The sequence below is a fragment of the Papio anubis genome, chromosome 12 (assembly GCF_008728515.1).
Source record: "Papio anubis isolate 15944 chromosome 12, Panubis1.0, whole genome shotgun sequence".
Taxonomy (NCBI): domain Eukaryota; kingdom Metazoa; phylum Chordata; class Mammalia; order Primates; family Cercopithecidae; genus Papio; species Papio anubis.
In genome coordinates this window covers 32285095-32302035 of record NC_044987.1, presented here as the reverse complement: position 1 = coordinate 32302035, position 16941 = coordinate 32285095, and the positions used below count along the sequence as shown (strand labels likewise).

The window sequence follows — 16941 nt, the reverse complement described above, 5'->3', positions numbered from 1 at the left end:
CTTCATTATTCTAAAATTAAGAGGCAAAGCAAAACTTTCCTGCATCTTGCTTCTGGTTCAAGATATGATTTTCTCCATCTCTTTTCCTAAACTGAGAACTGTCATAGTTTTTATGGTACTAGTACAATGACTGATGCACAAGAGGCACTCAAATACTTTCTTAATGAAGAAACAGCTTAAAATAATTATCTGTTCTCTGACTTTCCTTCCTCACCACCTACTATTTAAACCCAAACAATCTTATCTCTTATTCGTGGCAATCACTTTCTCAGAGTTTCTCCAGTGAGACAGTATGAGATGGTTGGGAGTGCCGGCTCCAAGACCAGATTGCCTAATTTAAAGACTAGTTTCAACACTCCCTTACCGTGGAATCTTGGACAAAGTTACTAATATTGCCACAGCTCAGTTACCTCCTTTGTATTATGGAAATTGTTGTATGAATTAAAAGATTAATATATGTAACATTGAGGACAATATTGATGACTTTTATAATTTATATTAATAGACAAATACACATATTGTAATCTTAAATTTCAAGTTGAAGTCTTACAAAATTGAAGTGAAAATGGCAGAACTTCAGCAGAAGTTGGCAGAACTTTAAATCAGGCAGATGTTAAAATTCTTTGTTCTTTCACATCTTGCCCAGAGACCAATTCAGGAAATTCTTATTTGAGCAAGAAAATACTTCAGCAGAAGATGGAAAAAATATATATATATAGCCTCAGCCAAGACAAAACTGAAAGCACAAAAAATTGTCCATCACAGCTGCCACATGGTTATAATACTTGTTAAATTAAATAAGCAGGAGGCCATTGCCTGAGGCTGTCTCTGTACTTTGAGTTCCTCTGTAGCAAACTGCAGCCTGACTTAGGAGTATATTTTTTGTAACAAATAGCGGAGTTTCAGCCAATCATAGGCAGCCAACTAATCAGAGTGTACCCAAATGAGATAAACATCTAGCTGTAGTCAATCACATGATTTCTCTACTTTGTTTCTGTGTCCTATAAATAAAAGCTTGCTGCTCATGCTGCTGGGTGGAGCTCTCTGAACTTCTTCTTGTTCTGGGTGCTGCCCAATTCATAAATCATTCTTTGCTCAAATGAATTCTGTTTAATTTCTGTTCTAAAGATATTAAAAATAATATTCAGGCTGGGTGCGGTGGCTCATGCCTGTAATCCCAGCACTTTGGGAGGCCGAGGCAGGCAGATTACTTGAGGTCGGGAGTTTGAAACCAGCCTGACCAACATGGAGAAACACCGTCTCTACTGAAAAAAATACAAAGAATGCATGCTGCGGCTCACGCCAGAATCCCAGCACTTTGGGGAGGCCGGAGGCTGGCTGGATCACAAGGTCAGGAGATCGACCACAGTGAAACCTTCGCCCCTACTTCAAAAAAATACAAAAAATGAGCCGGGCGCTGCATGGCGCCTGTAGTCCCAGCTGCTACTCGGGAGGCTGGGGCAGGAGAATGGCGTGGAACCCAGGAGGCAGGAGCTTGCAGTGAGCCAGGATCACGCCACTGCACTCCAGCTTGGGCGACAGAGCCAGACTCTGTCTCAAAAAAAAAAAAAGAAAAAATACAAAGTTAGCTGGCATGGTGAAATGATGCCTGTAATCCCAGCTACCGGAGCCTGAGGTAAAGAGAATCGCTTTTGAACCCGGAGGTAGAGGTTGTGCTAAGCCAATATCGCCATTGTACTCCAGCCTGGGCAACAAGAGCAAAACTCCATCTCAAAATATATATATATATGTGTATATATGTGTGTGTGTATTCAAATTCGAATTAAATAAGTTATGTGAATATGCTTTATAACCATAAAGTGGTTATTAGTTTCCTTTGTAAATAAAACATCAACAATTTATGAGACCACATTAATGAAATTGCAAGTCTAATAGACATCTCATATTTAACATGTTTGAAGCCTAATTCATATTCCTTATTCCACCTGTACCGATTCTTTCCCATCTTAGTAATGGTAATACACTTTATTCATTGGTTTGAGCCAAAAATCTGAGAGTCACATTTGACTTTTTTCCTCTCGCTTACTGCAGCCATCCACCAACACATCTTATTGGCTCAAGGTTCAAACTGTAAACATTTCTTGCCACCTCCACTGCTATCATCCTAGTGCAAGTCTGCCATCTCTGATAATCTTTCAACTGTCCTCATTGTTTCTGGTCTTATCTCCTATACTCTGATTTTCCCCACAACAACTAGAGGGTCTCTTTAAAGGTTAAACAAAATTGTGTTACTCTTCTAGTCAAAACTCTCCAGTGGATTTCCCTCCATTGAAAGTTGGATTTTACATTAAGTCCTTGCATACAACACAAGTCACCACTAAATCTAGGCCATGTACCTCTCCAATCTCATCTGTTAGCACACTTCCCTTATGATATGGTTTGGATCCATGTCCCTGCCCAAATCTTTTTTTTTTTTTTTTTTTGAGACGGAGTCTCGCTCTGTCACCCAGGCTGGAATGCAATTGCACAGTCTCGGCTCACTGCAACCTCTGCCTCCCAGGTTCAAGCGATTCTCCTTCCCCAACCTCCCAAGTAGCAGAGATTACAGGCCCCCATCACCACGCCCAGTTAATTTTTGTGTTTTTAGTAGAGATGGAGTTTCACCGTGTTGGCCTGGCTGGTCTCAAACTCCTGACTTCGGGTGATCCACCCGCCGTGGCCCCCCGAAGTGCTGGGATTACAGACATGAGCCAGGCCTCCCCACCCAAATTTTATGTCGAACTGTAATCCCCAATGTTGGAGGTAGGGCCTAATGGAAGGTGATTGGATCATTGGGGCAGATTTCCCCACTGATGCTGTTCTCACGATAGTGAGTGATTTCTCGTGAGATCCAGTCATTTTCAAAGTGTGTGGCACCTCCCCTCTCTCTTTCAGTCCTGCTCCTGCCATGTAAGATGCCTGCTCCCACTTTTCCATCTACCGTGAGTAAAAAGCTCACTAAAGCCTCCCCATAAGCAGATGCTGCCATGCTTTCTGTACAGCCTGCAGAACCATGAGCCAATTAAACCTCTTTCTTTATAAATTACTGAATCTCAGGTATTTCTTTATAGTAGTGCAAGAACTGCCTAATACACCCTACCTCACTCTGTTCCAGCCACAGTGGTCTTGTACTGTTCTTTGAGCACAACAGTATGATTCTGTCCTCACAGCCTTTTGTACTCACAGACCGCTGTGCCCTTATTCTTCATCCAGATATCTGAATGGCAACCTCTTTCCTTCATTCAGACCTCTGTCCTAATTTCCCTTCCTTTGGGGCCTTTCCTGAGCACTCCCTCACAGATAGAACTGACATTGGTCTCTATCTCCCTCCACTATCCCACTTTCCATGTAGCACTTTTCACTACCCTAATATGTTCCAGTGGGGAAGAAAAATAAATATAAGCTTCATGAACGTAAGGACTTTGAAGTTTTATTCACTGTATCCCTAGCATCTAGAAAGTGCTTGGCACATAGTAGGTGCTCAATATATATATTTCCTTAACAAAAGAAGGAATTGTTTTATGGTTTTGAAGTGTGAAAGAATATAACATTATATTTAATTCAGATGCCCCTTCTGATAAAAATATAGAGATTTTAGGGTAATAGTCTTCTTTACTGCTTGAATCACAATTGCCTTTCCTGTCAAGAAATGAAGCTTGTAAAATCCTCAAATTTTTTATTATCCAAATATCTAATCCTAAAGCCTTTTCCATAAATACCATTGACAAAAAAGTCATGACAAAATCAAGAATCATGATGTACAGAGCCCCTCGGGCCCTGCCTTTCTATAAGAATCTAGGATTCTACAACTAAAATAGAATGTGGAAAACCCACTTAACATTTTGAAGAAATAAAGAAAGAATTTAAAGGTCAAAAAGAAAACTTATGATTTAAAAAAAAAAAAACTGGCAGCAGGGCATGGTGGCTCAGGCCTGTAATCCCAGCACTTTGGGAGGCTGAGGCGGGTGGATCACCTGAGGTCAGGAGTTTGAGACCAGCCTGGCTAACCAGGTGAAACCCCGTCTCTACTAAAAATATGAAAATTAGCTGGGCGTGGTGGCGGGCGCCTGTAATCCCAGCTACTCAGGAGGCTGAGGCAGGAGAATCACTTGAACCCGAGAGGCAGAGGTTGCAGTGAGCTGAGATCGCACCACTGTACTCCAGCCTGGGCAACAGAGCGAGACTCTGTCTCAAAAAAGAAAAGAAAAGAAAAGAAAACTGGCAACATTGTTTGAAATTTATTTTCTTCTTGGTTGTTACCATAAAACAATATTTGAATGAAGAATAATTATATAAGTCTAAACTGAAATAAAATCCTAAGCCCCCACTGACCGAATAGACCCCCTCTTGGCCAAGGGGACCCTGGGAAAACCTTAAAACATTTTTTGGTTTCATGTTTGTTCAATACACATGCATCAGAACTACTTTCATAAATAATCATAACTCCTCCTGTATCCTATAAATTATGTATGTTTAGCCAACTTTTTCAGCATAAATCTCCTGTCTCAACCTCCCCTACTTCAAAGTACCTGCCTCTCTAGGCTTCAGCTAGAAGCACACTTTCCAGCTTGTGGGATGGCCCTCCTTTCAGGCTGTAACCCTTTCCTCTCCTTTCCAGATTCATAAATCATGTGTTTTTTTAAGTTAACATAAGAAAGGATTTGTAGGCAATTGAAAAACCAAATTATGCTTCTTAGTGCTTATTGCAAGCCGCAAAGCAGTGAGACGCCTAGGAGTTACGAGATTGCAAACTAATAATATAGCAAAAGCTGGACTTTTGGAAGGCTAACCATGCCTAAATACTCCAAATAGCAACCCTAATATACTCATATTCATCTGTACTTTGCACTGCCCTACTTTGCTCAGATCAGCCAAGGGGAGACAAACTTGTGATGATAGCAGTGGGAATAGAATCAAGGCCATTGCCTGTGGCCAGGCCAATTAAAAACTTGCCAAGATAGCCAAGTGTCCAATTGTATCCATTTAGCTTTTCGTGTCAGAATTGTATATTTTATCCTGTTGGTATACTTCTGAAGGAGACTTCATGTGTTTTGTGTCTTAAATCTAAACTGGATTTGTTGTGGCACTTTAAAATCTGTCCCCAAGTGTACATTCCAATTTCAGTCATTACAACCAAGTTTGCAAAGATTGTTTTAAATAATTTCAACTGGAAAAGTTTATTATTTGAACTCTTAAAATGAACAAATTAATTCACAAAGGCAGAGACATTTGAATGGTGGGTGAATAATCTTTATTTGGTCTGTACATTCGGCTTCCAATCTGGGAATTTTTCCAAGAAAACACTGACTGAAATACAGTCAGAATATTTATGTGCATTTACATTAGGCTCCAACAATACGACTGAGCCTTTTTCAAAATTTTCACTTGCATAGCCAATGAGCTAGTGGCTCAAAACTCCATTTAATTTTCCATACTTCCCAAAACCATGTCAATGCAATGATCTCTTTTGGCATATCATCCCAAGAGATTGCTAGTTTTGCTGTGATGGTCCATTTCCAGAATCTGGCAGCAAGGCAAGAACCATTAGGAGGCTTTGAAATGTAGACCTTATAAGTAGGGCAAAGGCAAGTAAGACGACTGCAGAGGGAATGCCAGAAGCATTACCGAGTGGATGAGAGAATGCAGGGAAGGAAAATTTCCACTTCACAAAGACATTTTAAAGAGACGGTGTTTGGGGATAGTGATGCCACAGAAAGACTCACAACTCAAAATCTCATAACAGGGTTCAGTAGTTTAACAAATTCAACTCCAAATCGTCCCCCAGACAATCACTGCAGAATCCTCCCGGTGGCAATTGCCTGTATCTGAGGATTTTACATCTGTCTTTCGTCACTGTCAGTACTGCCACAAACACACTCTCATAAAAAGGGAGGTAGAACTGCATCAGGCTCTAAAACACCACCCAGCTCACCCCTCGCTCAGCAACGCGGGTCGCTAGGGATGCCTGGGTTGCCACCAGCGGCTCGAAGAGGGCGGGGCTGCCGGAGCCTGCGATTGGCTGCTTCGTGCATATCGTCCCGCCCCGCCCTGTAGCTCCTCCCAGGTTTCCGTTGTCAAGGACGCGGCGTCGGTTGTTATCAAGATGGCGGCTGCGGAGTTGCTGCCGCCCCCTCTGCTATTGCCCGGCGAGGTCGCCGCTGCCTCAGCTGCCATCTGCACTAAAGGCACAAGTGCCGCTGCGCGGGAGCTAGGGCTGTCGCGGCCGACCCTTCGGAGCCCGTGACGCGGGGCCTGAGAGACGGAGTATAGGGAGGGGCCGAGCAGGAGGAGGAGGAAGCCAGAGCTGCCATGAGGGAAGCGCTGGGGGCGAACAGAGAGGCGGCGCTGAAGTGAAGGATGCTGGCGGGGAGGCCCGGAGCCCGGAGCGCGGTCGGGGAACTGGGCACTGAATCATCGGACAACCTCGACAGAGCCCCCCTCGACCCTCGGGAGAGCGGCGGGCATCACCGACCTGGCGCTTACCTGTATCCTTCCCATTCTGTGGCTGCCAGGGTAGCGATGTTGAAAACGGGGCCCATCTTTTTTCCAATTAGATTCCCATTACCTTTGACGCAGGGTGATCAAAACTAGCGAGTCATCTTAGTGCAGATATTTGCTTTAGCAACTCTCGTGGCTCACCTTAGACCTGAAATTATACCATTTTATCTAGTTCTGTGGCTGCTTCCTCCACATCACCCTGTTATCCTACTCCCATTCTTCAACTTTGTAACATTTTTGTGAATTTTGAAACGCATCAACTGCGTATTCTGTGGGGATTATTTTTTACCTTCTAGAATTATGCCATTATGTTCTTCACTTATATATTAACTACTTCCTGATTTATCATACTACTTGGAGAGAGAAATTACACAAATAAGTAAAATGTTTTGCTATCCTGGAGAGTCCGTTTTAACAGTTATCCTAACACAGCCCTAAATCCATTTACCAGAGCTGCTTAAGGCTACACAGTTTGGTAAGTTGTTTTGTTTTCCATCTCTGCCAGTCTGTTGTCAGAGCAACAGAAGAGAGGAGATGAGAAACAGGGGACCTGGACGCTTCACGATCTGGATTATCTCTGACTTTTCTCGAAGAGTTGGTTAAGCCGACCTTTGATGTTGCTGTTGGTTGCATTGTAGAAAATGGAAAAAGGAGAAGTATTTTGTTATCAAAATCTGTAAATCACGTTTATTACTTTAGAGACTGTTGTGATGATTAGGATTTAACCTTTGCGTTCCCAAAGGACTTGGTTGACAATGATGGTGTTGTGTAATCATCTTCATTCTTGTCAGAGATGAGTGTCTTCTCTTTGCAAGTTAACCCTGTTTTCTTATCCTCCTTGTCTCCAACTTCTAGGATGTTCTTTGTACTCTGTTACAATTTTAGCAGCAAGTCAACAATGTGTATTGAGTGCCTGCTCTTTGGCTGACTGTTCTAGGTTCTAGGGATACAAATCTAGTGAGGAAGACAAATGTGTGTAGAGTTTCACTAAAAATAAAACATCTCTCCTCCGATCATGCTTTCTCCAACCTTCCATCCCTTCAGTCTTTTCTTTCTTTGGGCAAGTTCTCAAAATGGTAGCTTGCAACAGCAGCTTCTAGTTCCTCTCATCTATTCATTATTAACCCCATTCAGTTTGGCTTTTGCCCTTGCTACTCCCCAAAATTGCCCTCCCCAAAATTGCCCTCTTAAAGATGTACTCTGAAATGAACACAATCATTTTCTGTATGGATTTAATTCTGGCCTCTTGACATTGTATGTTCTTGGACACAACTGCTATTACACTGACCCTGATTTATCTCTAAATCAGAAAATAGAGAAGTATTGTAAATGGCTCATTGAGAGTGTTTTTCTATTATTTTCATTAATAAAATGGTTGTAGGCCTCAGTTTTTAAAATTTATGTGGTATAAATTTTGACACAAATGCCAAAGAAAATATTCATAAATAGAATCCAGCAATACTTTGAATGAATACAACCAAATAGACTCTATTCCAGAATTCGAAGGACATTTCCTATAAATACAACACTAAAAAATATCCTTAAAAGCTAAATATATAGTTAAAATTAGGCAAGTTATAAATGAACATTTTAATAGATGACCAATAGACTTTGATAAAATCCAACAACGTCTGTGTGTGTGTGTGTGTGTGTGTGTGCTGGTTTATATATATTTTTGCTAGTTTGTGTATATATATGTTTAGATAATATATATTTAAATTAGAACAGAGGAATTATTTTTGAACATAAGATTATAACACTAAATCAAGAATATTATGTTTACTAGTTGGAAAAACACTAAAGCACCTTTTATATAAGTTTAATTAGAATATTCTTTGTGTCTGTGTTTTCCATTGGATACCTGGTACAGGGTAGGTGCTCAAATTTACATGACTAAGTGAAAAAAAGGAAAGAAAACAAATGAAAGGACCATAGTCTTAAAATAAGCAAGTACGTGGTAACATTTACATTTCGATTTCAAATATGAATATGATACTGAGAGGCCATCTGGCTTTCTATTGAAGACATTTTCTCACTGGAGTCAGAATTTTCTGACTCTAAAGGTTATAAAACAACAAAACCTTATAAAGTTTATTTAATTAAAATTAGCTAAAGTTCTATCATTTCAATCTCTTTTGAGAGTTCAAATAGAAATAGAATAAAGATTTTTTTAAAAAGGAAGGTCTCTCATGTCCCCTTATACCTGCCTTTTTTTCCTCAGAAATATCTCTAGACTTCAACCCTCCCATTTTATCCTAGCACCCATCTTGCCTCTCCTTTCCTCTCCAGTTTATACCCTACTCTTAACTATTTGAACTTTCTCTTACCAACATCTTTGGCTATTTGTACCACAATCATTCTGCCTCAGTCACTCAGTAACTACTAAAGTCCTGCTCTTTACTCCTTCATGCGAATAATAAAAATGCTGTCAAAGAAAAAATCACAAAACAATACAGATTGTACCACTAAAGATTGATGGTTTCCAGCTTCACCTAAACGGGAACAAGGTTCTTTTTCCTATTAATGCCCCTGCCAGGTCTCTTTCACCTTCCACCACGCTCAATGTACTGTCTTACCACTTGATAAGACATGGATGCCCTGAGAGGTCTCTTCCAACAAACAGCACAAACTCACACACTCCCACCCACCTGTCTTTTTTTTCCTCCAGGCTCACTGATGGGATCTTACTTTTACTGTAGAGAGTGAAGTGAACCCATTCAGCTGGACTGGGTGGCTCACATCTGTAATTCTAGCACTTTGGGAGGCCGAGGTAGGCAGATTGCTTGAGTCCAGGAGTTCGAAACCAGCGTATCTCTACAAAAAAAATACAAAAATTAGCTGGCTGTTGTGGTGCATGTTTGAAGTACTGCTTAAGAGGCTGGGACGGGAGGATTGCTTGAGACTGGGAGGTGAAGGTTGCAGTGAGCTGAGATTATGCTACTGTACTCCAGCCTAGGCAACAGAGCGAGACCCTGTCTATAAATAAATAAATAAATAAATAAACTGTATTTTGCTAATACATACATAATAAAACATAGTTTTGTACCTTGTCTTTCTAAAAGGTACTGCCCCACGCTCATGAGATTTTGAAACTTAAGTACATAGTACATTTCTAATGGCATATACATTTGTACAACCCTCTTAGGAGCCAACTTTTCTATAGTGCACTAAAAGATATAAAAATGCATATGCCTTTTGTCCTCATATCTACCCCAGAGAATTTTCTCCAAGGAAATAATTCAGCAGGTTTTTATTAAGTCATTACTATATTCTAAGAACCATGCCAGGCATGAGAGTTACAGAAATGTAGCAAAGACACTTACGATGTACTCATGAAGGTGTCATCAAGTCATCTGGTGGAGGTTAGAAAAGGCTTCAAGGGAAGGAACTGCTTGAGATGGCCCTGAAAGGATGAATAGAGTTAGCCAAGCGTGTGCCAAGAGATAATGGTATGATACATCATGGTTTGTTCTGTTTATAATTATCTTAGTGTGTCTGGGCATAAGATTTATACAGGGAAATGTTAAGAAATGAAGTTGAAAAAACAAACTATATTATAGAATGGTTTATATATAGGTCCAAGAACTTTGGAATTTTTCTTGAAGGTGATTTTTAGAGAATAACAAAGAGAAACACAATCAGATTTGCATTTAGCTGACTTCGTGTAGGTTCAAATAGAGGATGGCCAGTTTTGGAGTAAGATGAGTTAGAGGAGTACTGCAGTAGTTCAAGCAAGGGATTTAGAGCACCTGAGTTAAGAGAGAGGAAGAAGGTACAGTAGAGGAGAAATAGAATCAACATAGCTTTAATAGATTTGGGAAAAAATGGGTTATGTAATACATGATTACTTGTGATGGCAACATTTTAAACAACCTAACTGGAGAAAAGACTAAGTTGGGAGAGGAGAAGTGAGGACAGAGTGGGGTAGAATAAGCTGTGCTTTAAAATTACATGTTATAATCCACAGTATTCTTGGTTTTGTTTTTTAATGTTAAGTATCAAAATTCCCTTCTTTTGGACAGGTATTTAGCAGTGTTTTTTATGGAACTACCTACCTTTACCATACAGCCTGTATGAAAAACAAAATTTAACCAGCCATCTAATTTTTTTAAACTTGAGTACCTTATTTGAGAAGATACAAAAGCAGCAGGATTCTTTATATTAATAATTAATAATTCAGCAGGAAACAAACTATACTATTATACTTATATATAAAGAAAGAAAGACAATCATTTGGTTAAATTGAAGACTATGTAGTTGTCAGAACATTACAAACATTACATTTGTGATTTTCTTTATGCTGTCGTGATGAGACTTCAGACATGTCAAACAGAACAGAACTGTCTCCTTCTTACTTCTCACTGAAGCCGAAGCATCTTCCCTCCCTTCAACCTCAGGTTGGCCCTGTGCACCCTGAAAGAAAGTTGCACTTTTCTTTACTGCCAAGTTGTCACTTTTAATACCTAGCCATCTTGTTGAAGTCTGGCTCTTAATATTCTATCAGAGAAAAACAGTTTTTCTGTGCTAGCAAAGAACCAAATTTTCTTTGCTTTTGGCTTGATTTTTGTAAATCCTTTAAAAGAAATCTTTAAGTAAAAATATGTTTGTGAGCGTGTTTGGGTCTTTGTCTTGAAGTAATGTAAAATTTTATTTAAAATGAAGGTAAAATGAATTATGGCCTATGGTATAAAGATGGTTAAATAGCAACATGAAACAAATAAGCCCCCATCAGCAAAGGTCTAAACAACAAAATGCTCAAATAAATCTGTTATTCTGAAATATATAATAATAGAGTTTCTTTATAATATTGATGCTGAAGCACTATAGGATCCTGAAATTAACACATGTTGAATTAACAAATTATGTACCATGTAGTTTATTATTGAGTGTATTTCTTGTCTTGTTTTACCATCAATAATCAATTTATGAAATTTTTACAATCTTGATTAAATGCAGCTTTTAAAGAGAATTTTGAACCTCCATCTTAGAGTAAAAAGTTTTTAAACAAGCTGTTTGTTCTAAAAAAGACAAGTAGATATGCCCTACCATCTATAACTTCAGTGTAATCTCATATATTTCTACATCTAATGATAAGGTACTAAATGTGATTACATGGTAATTGAGTGAACTTTTTTTTTTTTTTGAGACAGAGTCTCGCTATGTTGCCCAGGCTGGAGTATAGTGGCGCGTTCTCAGCTTACTGCAGCTTCAACCCCCTCCAAGCTCAAGCAATCTTCCCACATCAGCCTCCCAAGTAGCTGGGGCTACAGGAATGCACCGCCACACCTGGCTGATTTTTGCATTTTTTGTAGAGACGGGGTTTCACCATATTGCCCAGGCTGGTCTCAAACTCCTGGGCTCAAGCAGTCTGCCCACCTTGAACTCCCAAATTGTTGGGATTACAGGTGTTAGCCACTGCGCCCGGCCAAATGAACTTCTTCTAATTCAGAATCATTAAAAACAGAAGACTCATGAAAAACAGAAAATTATTCTGACAAATTCAATAAAGATATTTAATAATGTCAATTAAAACACCACTAAATAAATTGGAGAAATTACTCATATTGCTACAACTTATTTAAGGAGAGTTTAATTTTATAAAATAAATTTCAAATGAATAGATGATTAGGATAACCAAAATATTCCCCTTTTTCTCTGACGAGCTTCTGGATACACAGATGACTATGCATGGTTTTCCTAGTGGTTTTTTATAACCACTAAGTGAGTCAGAAACTGTATTCCTAACCGTTCTAGTTATATGGCTATTTGATTGTTTAATATTTGAAAATGTACTTTCCTACTCTAGATTAAGGGATCTGTTGGAACATTTACTTCATCTACTTTCTATTAGTGAAATACAACCTTCTTATTTCATTTTCTTATATTTATGGCTATGAGGGCAACTAGTTGGTAAGTACTCAAATATCTGTGTAATGAGGACACGCTCAGTGGCTCACACCTGTAATCCCAGCACTATGGGAGGCTGAAGCGGGCGGATCACCTGAGGTTAGGAGTTCGAGACCAGGCTGACCAACATGGTGAAACCCCATCTCTACTGAAAATACAAAAATTAACTAGGGGTGGTGGCACGTGTCTGTAGTCCCGCCACTTGGGAGGCTGAGGCAGAAGAATCACTTGAACCTGGGAGGCGGAGGTTGCAGTGAGCTAAGATCATGTCACTGCACTCCAGTCCGGGTGACAGAGTGAGACTCCATCTCAAAAAAAAAAAAAGAAAAAGAAAAAAACCTGTGTAATGAATGAAGAGATATATATATATATATATAGTCTTCTTATCTGAGCTCATGACTTTTTTTTTTTTTTTTTTCCTGAGATGGAGTTTCGCTCTTGTTGCCCAGGCTAGAGTACAGTGGCGCAATCTTGGCTCACTGCAACTTCTGCCTCAGAGGTTGAAGAGATTCTCCTGCCTCAGCCTCCTGAGTTGTTGGGATTACAGGTGCCCGCTACCACGCATGGCTAATTTTTGTATTTTTAGTAGAGATGGGGTTTCACCATGTTGGCCAGGCTGGTCTCAAACTTCTGACTTCAGGTGATCCACCCGCCTCGGCCTCCCAAAGTGTTGGGATTGCAGGCGGGAGCCACCGCGCCCAGCCTGACCTCATGATTTCTAAAAGTAGATTTTTTTCTTCAGGAAAAGTGAGCTATATCTTAAATTCTAATACCAAGTCAGAATTTTTTTTTTTTTTTTTTTTTGAGACGGAGTCTTGCTCTTGTTGCCCAGGCTGGAGTGCAATGGCACAATCTCAGCTCATTGCAACCTCCGCCTCCTGAGTTCAAGTGATTCTCCTGCCTCAGCCTCCCAAGTAGCTGGGATTACAGGCATGCACCACCAAGCCCTGCTAATCTTTGTATTTTTAGTAGAGACAGTGTTTCGCCACGTTGGCCAGGCTGGTCTTGAACTCCTGACCTTGTGATCCGCCTGCCTCAGCCTCCTAAAGTGATGGATTACAGGTGTGAGCCACCGCGCCCAGCCCAAAAATTTTTTTACATAAAATGTTTGCCAGTCATATACTAATGTGGGCACATACTAATTATTCCACAAAAACTATCATTACATCATTTGCATGAGGCTGTAGTTATATTTATCCTATAGCACTTGACACTCTTCCACTAAAGATGTAGACCATTGTTCTTAACTTAATGCTATCATTAGAGATATGAAAATCCATCTGGAGAAAAATTTAGAAGAAGAGCGCCAGATATTACTGCAGCAACAAAAAATATGTCGAAATCGAGCACGTAAATATTTTGTGGAGTCAAATCGGAGAAAAAAGTAAGTAATTGCACTTTATTCCGAAGTATAGAAATTCAAAGTCAGTATAAAGTAATAGTTTCTCTACTTTGTAGCACTTTATGAAACTAAGTCATGGCAGTGTTTTCTGTGAAATACTGATCAAGATTTGTGTGACTTTGGAAATTTTATTATTGTTTTCCTCCCCAAAGCACAAGGGTGGTGGTGTATTATCTAGGTCTCTGACAGTAGCAGTCTTTTTTTGTCATAGAACAGCTTATTGCATTGTCATATACACTCCTTAAAATGACTATGAAATGTACTATCTTCTTTTTTTGTGTCATTTCATGATTTTAAAATTACCAATTAATATTTAGTCTCTATTGGTATATAGTTTGAGTTTGATTTGTTATTCACTTCTATATAATTTTTCTATATCTGCCACTTTTCATTCGTTCAATCTGAAAAAATGGAAAAATATGAATAATGGTACAAAAATTGGAAAAATATGAATAATGGTAGAACTATGAATAGCAGTAGAAGTGGTAGAAATGTTTTATAAGTGAATGCTGGAAAAAGAAGCTTTCTAAGGTAAACTAGAAACTATAGTAACGTAAAAATACAAATTGTTCAATCACGCTTAACATTTTTCAGGATTTTTTTAAATATTAGGTTTTTTTGAGACAGAGCAGTTATGCCATTTTTTAATTGTTTTTGCTACCTTGTCCATATTTCTACAATACATGAATAGCAGAAAATCCCTAAAGTTTATTAACTACATCACTGGGTGTATGTTACAAATCCTATTTGGGGAATACAAAATTGTTTACCTATAATTTTTGCCTGGCATTATGTTTATTTTTAGATTAACTTTTTCATGGTCTGATGTAGTTGAAATTATTTACTGAAATTTAGAATTTTATTTTGTATGTATCTGTTTCCATTTTTCTCCTACTTTTGGGCTCCTGGCATCTATAAACAGCATGTGACAGGTGTTCGATAAAGATGAATAATCATATGTTGAAAGAGTAATGGACTTTGGGGTCAGAGATGTAGGACATACTAGCTCTCTGAATTAAAGGAAGTCTGTTTAATGTCTTTAAGCCTCAGTTTTCTCATTTATGATTGGAATTAATAACATCTGTTTCTGTGGATTTTGGTGTACAGCAGAAAGAGTAGAAATAAAGTGGAATATTTGAGAATACATGTAAAAATATCAGTGTCTGACATAAAAGATTTCTTATTTTTTAATTATTAATGTTTGTCAATTGTTTATTTTACAATAATTGACTTTGTGTAATAGCAAGCCTTATATGGAATTTTATTAATAAATTTTCTATTTGTATTCTCTCATCAAATGTAAGAATTCTGTTGTAGAAAATGACAGAAAAGAAATTTTGGTTTAAAATTCTAACAGGCAGGACATTTTCCAATACAATATTATTGTGTTTTATTTTCTGTTACCCTAAAGTGCAATGTAAAGATACATAAACATTTCTTTTAAAACACTAATCATTTATCTCTATATTTCACCTTTTATAAGGGGGCCAAATTATTTGTGCATATCCCAATTTCAGGAACTGTTTATGATTATGGTCTTCCTAACCATGCCATGATCTATCAATTTATACTTTACGTCATTTAAGTTTATGCTGTCCACTTACATTGTGGTCACAGAGGATTTTTTTGTTTTGTTGTGGTTTTGGGGGGGTGTGTGTGGTTTTTTTGTGTTTTGTTGTGTTTTTGAGATGGAGTCTCACTCCGTCTTTCAGGCTGGAGTGCAGTGGCACAATCTCAGCTCACTGCAACCTCTGCCTCCCAAGTTCAAACGATTCTCCTGCCTCAGCCCCCCAAATAGCTGGGATTACAGGCACGCACCCCCATGCCCAGCTAATTTTTTTGCATTTTTAGTAGAGACAAGTTTTCGCCATGTTGGCCAGGCTGGTCTCAAACTCCTGACCTCAAGTGATCCTTCCACCTCGGCCTCCCAAAGTGCTGGGATTATAGGCATGAGCCACCATGCCCAGCCATCCATACTATATTAAAGAAAATTAGGATATTTGGAAGTTATCTTTGACTATTTAAAATGTTGTGACATAAGACAGTCGTTTATTCACTCAACTAACATTTACTAGGAAACCCCAAGGTTTCATATTCTGAAGGATAAAAAGATACAAAGCATAATTTCTGCCCTCAGATTACTGATAGTGAAATAATAAAAGATGGCAATGCTACGCAGTAAGTACTACAATAGCATCACTTCCGAGATTCTATGGAAGCACATGCCATAGACTTAAAGGACAAGAAAGAATTCCTGGAAGAACAAAGTCTTTTGTATTACTTAACCAAGAGTTAACCAGGGAAGATGAAGAGGAAGGGAGATGTTTGATTTAGAGAGAACAATATGTGGAAAAGCCTAATGTTATGAAATACAGGACAAAAGTTGTATGTAGCTGATGCATGGGAATGTGTGTAAGAGTATCAGGAGATGAAGTTACAGTGTTGATAGTACACATTTTATGAAATAACTTTTATGACAATCTAAAGAAATTAAAGATGCTGTTGAAGGAACAAAATCAGAGGAGTGTCATGATCAGATTTATATTTTAGCTCATTATAGCGAAGGGGTAGAGGATGAATTGAAAACAGGCTGGAGGCAAAGAGTACAGTAGAAAGCTGTTATAATGTTCTAGGCAAGAGGATGGTTATGGAGGTGGAGTTGGATTGAGTAGATAGGGCCAATAGGAGTCAAGGATTAATTATAGGTGAAGCATGATCAGCATTGCCAGAAATGGAATTCTTGTAGATTATGAAAACTTTAACATTTTAACATAAATTTTTCTAAAATACAATGCATATTTCTGTAATCTTTCATATAGTTTATGATAAAAGTGGTTTGATCTTTTCTTCTTGCCCTAGGATCATTATTATGAGCATTAAATATTCTCCATTATGTTATTGTACTGCCTTTGAGCTATTAAGCTTTATTTAGTCTATAATAAGTAGCCTGTAACAGTTAAGCTTAGTGAGTTCTTGCATTGAGGATTATCTATCTTCTTGTAATTTCTCTTTTTAAAATTAAACTCTTAGCTGAGCGCAGTGGCTCACACCTTTAATCTCAGCACTTTGGGAGGCCGAGGCGGGTGGATTACTTGAGGTCAGGAGTTCAAGACTAGCCTGGCCAACCTGGTGAA

The 16941-nt window shown here is 38.7% G+C and overlaps 1 protein-coding gene across 4 annotated transcripts in view; it reads left to right on the top strand.

The window, feature by feature from the left end:
* The first annotated feature begins 5236 nt into the window (after positions 1 to 5236).
* CEP126 (centrosomal protein 126) overlaps positions 5237 to 16941 on the top strand; it is an 81322-nt gene continuing 69617 nt past the window's right edge. For all 4 annotated transcript variants that reach the window (XM_003910590.4, XM_017948898.3, XM_009187163.4 and 1 more), the window contains exons 1-2: positions 5237 to 6485; positions 13670 to 13789. In XM_003910590.4, coding sequence (XP_003910639.1) covers positions 6358 to 6485; positions 13670 to 13789 — 248 coding nt within the window. In that variant the 5' untranslated portion in view covers positions 5237 to 6357. The remainder of the gene's footprint in view (positions 6486 to 13669; positions 13790 to 16941) is intronic.